The sequence below is a fragment of the Apaloderma vittatum genome, unplaced genomic scaffold (assembly GCF_000703405.1).
Source record: "Apaloderma vittatum isolate BGI_N311 unplaced genomic scaffold, ASM70340v1 scaffold14060, whole genome shotgun sequence".
NCBI lineage: Eukaryota > Metazoa > Chordata > Aves > Trogoniformes > Trogonidae > Apaloderma > Apaloderma vittatum.
Genome location: NW_009696312.1, coordinates 17,725 through 23,725, shown reverse-complemented (window position 1 = coordinate 23,725; position 6,001 = coordinate 17,725). Strand labels below are relative to the sequence as shown.

General features: G+C 54.7%; 1 protein-coding gene across 1 annotated transcript in view; it reads right to left on the bottom strand.

Annotated features, from left to right (window-relative positions):
* Nucleotides 1-6,001, bottom strand: part of KIRREL3 (kin of IRRE like 3 (Drosophila)) — a gene marked incomplete at its 5' end in the record, with an annotated part of 12,365 nt that overhangs the window by 4,252 nt on the left and 2,112 nt on the right. The window contains 4 exons of the mRNA XM_009874420.1: nt 1,252-1,287; nt 2,300-2,498; nt 2,589-2,689; nt 5,826-5,952. Coding sequence (XP_009872722.1) covers nt 1,252-1,287; nt 2,300-2,498; nt 2,589-2,689; nt 5,826-5,952 — 463 coding nt within the window. The remainder of the gene's footprint in view (nt 1-1,251; nt 1,288-2,299; nt 2,499-2,588; nt 2,690-5,825; nt 5,953-6,001) is intronic.

Genomic DNA, 6,001 nt, shown 5'->3' with positions numbered 1-6,001 from the left:
CTTGTTCATGACGTGGAGTTTGGATTAAAATGTTGTCTAAGGTCCCTTCCAGCCTAGGCCAGTCTATGATTCCATGATTCTATGATTTGTTCAAGCCTTGATCCCTCTATCTCTCTCCGTGCCTCAGTTTCCCCTGGGAAGGAGAGAAGAGGAGGGAGCCAGAATAGCGAGTTAACAACCGCTCTCGGTCACAGGAATGAGAATCACTAGAGGATGGAAAACGCAAAAAAAGAAGACGGAGCGTTAATATTATTAAAGAAGAGAAATTATTAAGAAGGAGAGGGTAGAGCCACGATGGAGGGGTAGAGGCGGGGGCCCCGCCCGCCCCCCCCTGGCCGCCTCCGTGAAGGGTATTTATGGATGAATTAACCCAAGAGCCATCGTTCACAGCCTCTGCCTGTTTTATCTCCCAACAAACTGCCCTCGTCGGCTGGGATGATCTCCCCAAAAGCAGCAGATACCGACAGCTCCTCGTTCCTGTTCTGCAAACCCACTGTGAAATAAGGGTAAACCCTTCCCGGGCTGGCCAGAAATCTCATCCTGGACCCGAGGGGCTCATCCTAAACCCAGCAATCCAAACCAGCTGAGCCACGGCCAAGAAGAAACCAGGATGGATCTTCTTCGCCTGAGGCCACCTGCTCGGTGGTAACTCATTGTGGGGATGGGGTTTTTTTGGGAATATGGAGCTAAAAGGGTGAGGAGATGGGGTCCCTGGCTCTCAGCTTTGGGGGAGCGGAGTCTGGAATGCAGAGCTCAGCGAGAAGTGGGTAGGACTGGCGAGGAAGATGATGGAGAAGCATGCAGGCAGCGGGGCGGGGAAAGTGCCCGGCGCTCTCCTAGGCTGAAAAAAAATCAGGAACGGTAAAAAGGCAGCGACAGGAACCAGCAGCTGGGATGGGAAACCACGTCCTGAAGATGAGAGCCAGCTGTTTGCCGGCTCCGTGCTCTGGTGCCAGCCCTGCCCTGGTGCCGAGGAGGAGGAGGAAGGCAGGAGGGCAGCGTCTGCCCAAATATCCATTGAGCCCTGCACCGGCTGCTGGCCAGCACTCTCCCAAGATGCTGGAGACAACCCCGATGTCCTCAAACGACCCTGGAAACTTGTCCATCTCCCTGCACGCTTTCCTAAAAACCCCTTCCTACCCTGCCCTGCCCTGGCGGAAAGCTGCAGGGCCAGGAGGAGGACGCCGGCTCCTCGGGTGTGGTAACGGCTGGGGACAATTCACGTTCACCGTCAGCTCAAGATTTCCGTACCTGCTTGAATACCAGCTCCTGATTTCATTTCCGTACCTGTTTGAAAATAAAGCAAGTGTCCACAGCCTTGCACAGCCCAAGCGCACGCGTCGGTCTTCCTGAGCTCTCAGCCCTCCGCTCCGCTCGTCCCCGTGAAGGGGACGTCCTCTGGCCACCCTACGGCATCCTCGGCCGCCCCTACCGCGTCCCCTCGCAGGGCCCTAACAGGGACGCTCGGAGCTCCGATGTGGAGCCGCTTTGAGGACTCGGGAGGTTGCGGCGTTGCCGGCTCGGCTCACCCGGCTGCCCTCCGCTGGGCCCCGGGTTTGCCGCCGAGCGTTGCCGCTGACTGGCAGCCGACCTGGAAAAACCACTGGCTCTGTTTGCATTGGAAGAAGCCCAAGGCTAATTTTAAGGGGTTCATTTAGCTCTGATTTAATCTGGACGGCGGCCTCGCCTATAAATCACGGCTTAATGAGAACAATCCACCTGCCTGCCCCGGCATTTAATAAAATACAAGAGCACTGGAGTCCCTCCAGGAGCCAAGCGTTCCTCACAAAAGCCATCTCCCTCCCTTGCTCTGGAGACCCCTGGGAGAGGAAAACCCCTGAGAACCTCTCGAGGTGCCTTCAAGGCTGGGGGGGTAAGAAAACACGTGCTGCTGGCTGGGGTGGAGCGTTGCCTCAGCCCTAATGCCTTCCTCCGGCTCACTCCCATCCCCGCGGAGCAGGGGAAGGTCTTGTAGGAGTTCCCGTTTCTCCAAAGCTACTGGTGATCGTCCAACCTGCGGTGGTGGCATCGCCTCGTGTCACCGGGCAGGGAGCAACTTCAATGTGACGAGTAATATCGTATCGAAATCCACAGGGCTTGTCCCACCTCCCGACCATCTACCAGGACCAGGTAACCCTGAGGACGCAATCCTACAGCTAGCTCAGTACTCTTTGACACCCCCAAGAGCTTTTTCAGAGCCCCCTCCTGCCTCTCACAGCATCTCCCCGCTCTTTCAGCCCGGCCAAGCGCTAATTCCTGCCACCCAACAGCCCCCGCCGGCTCCTCGAGCAATGCCCACCTTGTTCTTTGAGCCGGATGATCTCCGTGTCGGAGCCAAAGCTGTTCCAAGCGGTGCAGTTGTAAATGGTTTGGAAATCGGCCCGCACGATATTGCTGATGGTCAACGTGGAGATAACCCCCTCGTCCGTGCTGACCGTCTCCACCGTGTAACGCCCGGAGGTGCCAGATTCCAAGACGTTCTCCTTCCAGGACCAAGCCTGTCAAGAAGAGAGGGGTCAGCTTGGGAGGTGGGTTTGCTCACCCTAGGGCACCCTGAGGCGTGCCGTGCCCCACGGGGTGCTACTCACGATTCGGTCTGGTGGAGGGGTGCTGCGGATGAAGCACTTGATCTGCCCTTTCTGGCCGTGCAGGGCGTGCTGCGTCTGCGTGCTGGAGATGATGGGTGGCCCTGCAAGAGAGAGAGAGGAGGGGGCTGCTGGGAAATGTCCTTGTCTCACCTTGAGGGGACACAGAATCATAGAATTGTTTTGGTTGGAAAAGACCTTTGAGATCATCAAGTCCGACCGTCAGCCCAGCAATGCCAGGTCCACCATGAAAAAAGACACGGTTGGGAGAAAAGGTTCTCCATGTTCTGAAGACACGATTGAGAGAAAAAGTTCTCCACATCCTGAAGGCACAGCTGGGAGAACCACAAACAGCACCGGGCTCCATGGTGGCTGCGCAAAGTGGAAGAGCTGCAACAGGAGGTGCTACAAGGGGGCCACCTCAGACTTCTGAAATTTTCCCAGTAGCACCTTCCTGCACTGAACTTTCACACCTCCCACTGAGATACAGCCGGGCCCCTTCTTCCCTGCGACATTCCAAGGGGAGCTGCATGGAAAACCAGGAGCTGCACATGAAGAAGGCCAGGACTTGTTTTGATGGGATGGTCGTAGCTCTACGTCAGTGGAAAAAAAACAACAGAAAAGACGTTTTGCTGTGGTTTTCCACCCAAAAGCTCTTCTTCACGATGTTCCCCACCGGGGTTGCAGGCGAGTTTGGATGACTCCTTGCTTGGCCTCCCTTCAGGAGGCACCTCGTCTTCATGAAGTAGCTCTCTGCAAGCTTGCCCAAGGTGGCAACGCTTTGGCTTTCGCTCCTCGTGTCCACTGCAAGAGTCAGATGGCCCTAAAAATGTCCTCAGGCTTCCTCCTCCTGGATGGGACATGTGACGGGGACCCGTTTGATCTTGTTGTCCTCCAAGGGTGGCACAAGGCACACAGGATGAGCTTCCTGGCTAGTTAACCCTCCTGCTCACTGATGGAAGCCAAAAGAGGCGAGAGAGACGACGAGATCTGTGGGCCAGGCTTAAATAATAATAAAAATAATTTTAAAAAACCCCTCTTCTTTCTATTCCAACCGTTGTACGTTACTTATAAATTCTGGAAGCGCTCCAAGCCTGGGTGACACTGGAGAAAAATGACTTAATAATCATTAAAAAAGATCATTTTCCCCAAGGCGAGCGGATTTTAAATGGCACCGACGCCAGCGGCGCTGGGTTTTATTATCGCTTCAGGAGTTCGGAGCGGAAGCCTTATCGTCACGATAATAGCGTATGACTAAAGACCATGGGTGAGAGGAACATGCCCAGAAATAATAACATGAAGTCTCAACCTCTTCGTTTTTGGGGCCGGCTGCTTGATTCTCCACCAGGCTCTGGTTCCTCACGAAAGCTGCCGATCTCCATCTTGGCATTTGGTGCCACGGGCAGGAGAAAACCTTCACGTGATGTTGCCACGGATATCAAGGATGGAGCCACGATGAGTTGCCGGTATTTTTAGCGCGCCGGCGGATTGCACCAAAGAGAAGGCAGCTTGTTGGCTCAGGAGCCTTGGAGGAACGAAAGGATGGGGCCTCAGCTTCTCCAGCCTGCTCGAGTCCATCTGAACCTTTCCTCCTCGCAACCTTGGAAATGGTTTGGTGGAAGAGTCAGGTTGGCTGGAGCTTCAAGGGGTCACCTCAAAGTCGCCATCCGAGTGGTGACGCGCTAGACGTGAACAGACACTTCTAAAATGCCTGATTTTACTGTGATGAATCCCAGTACCAAGACAATTGTATCACCACTTGAAAATATGAGGTGTTCCGACTCCCATCTGAAACTACAGCTGAAAAGACTCTTCCAGAGGAATTCATTAGCTGGATTAGCCACACCGTGCCCTGCTCCCGGAGCTGCTCTGGCTGCAGGAGTTGCTGCGAAGCCGTGGTGTTTGGTGGATATTGAACGTGGGATCGCTGCTCCTGGGCTCGCCCACCTTGGTTCTCCTATCTCGGAGGGCCAGGAGACCACCTCGACCTGGAGCTGTGGGATTTGCCCTTGGTGTAGGGTCCAAAGCTCTTTGGGAGAAGACTTTTTTCCACGCTCCAAATTCTGAATGGCCGGGGAGCCTGCCGAGTGCTTCTGCCGCCTCCCCGGTAGGTGCCGGGAAATGAGCAAGTTCGTTTTTTGTGCTAATTTGTTGCTTTGTTTTGCGCGAGCTGGTTTAATGGTAATTAAAACCCAGCAGCTGCCGGGGAAGGAGCGTGCAGGCGCCAAGGAGCTGAGTCGAAGGCAAGGGAGCGGTTGGTTTTCAGTCCCCTGCTGCGTCGCCCTCGGCTTTCCTTTCCAGCGTTACGGAATAAGAGGATAGTTTGGGTCGGAAGGGACCTTTAAAGGTCACCTAGTCCAACCCCCAGGGCTGTCTTCAACTAGATCAGGTTGCTCAGAGCCCCCTGCAACCTGACCTTGAATGTTTCCAGGGATGGGGCACCTCCCCATCTGCATTTCAAACGAGCTCTGTGCTGCTTCCCCACTTATTTTCTTCTCTTTGCGACACCGAACCGGGACTGAAGCCGGTCGGTTTGTCATGCAGGTGAGAGATGATGAAAAATTCAGACTCTGCTTATCCCATCTGCAGCCTGCCTGGCTCTTTCCTTTTCCACACTGAGGTGGAAATTCGTTATCGGGGTCCCAAATGGGTCCTCATTAAACTGCAAGGCTCTGGAGCGTTTCTCGGCTGGGTGCGAGTTGCATCCTGACACGGTGCTGGACTAGGTGACCTTTAAAGGTCCCTTCCAGTACCTTTTAAGGGCCCCTTCCACCCCAAGCAGCCGTGGAGGATCTCCTGCTGCTCGCTGGTATCCTCATATGGGCTCAGAGAGAGCGATCATTAGGCTGCCGGTCTCGGATCCAGGCTCAATTCCCAGCTCTCCGGCTGTACAACGGAGACAACAGCGCTCTCCGACCTTGCAAGGGGTTTCGCAAGATAAATCTATTAAAGATTTAAAGGTGCCAGCTCCCAACTACTCAGTAACCCCCTGTTGATAATAAGGAGCCAAGTAGGTCTTGGATAATGTGTTTTTTTTTCACTTTAACCCATACATCTCCAGGCAAAAGAACATAGAATCCTAATTTACTCGCCCTGCCTTCAGGGCAGGATCCTCCCTGATCCAACTGGGGGTGGGATTTTCTCCAAAAACGAATATCCAAGGGGAAAATTGGGCACAGTGAGTGGCAAGAAGGCAACAAGGTGGACACAAAGGAACGGCGACAGGAAAGCGAGAGGTACCGTTGACGGTGAGTGTCACCTCCCGCTCTCCCGCGCCGACCCGCGGCACCACGGCTCGGCACACGTATTTCCCGGCGTCTTCCTGCCGGACGGACTTCAGGGTCAGCTTGTTCTCGTTGCTCAAGACCTGGAAGAGAGGAAGGGGGGGGTTGCTTTCAGAGCAGGGAGCGACAGCA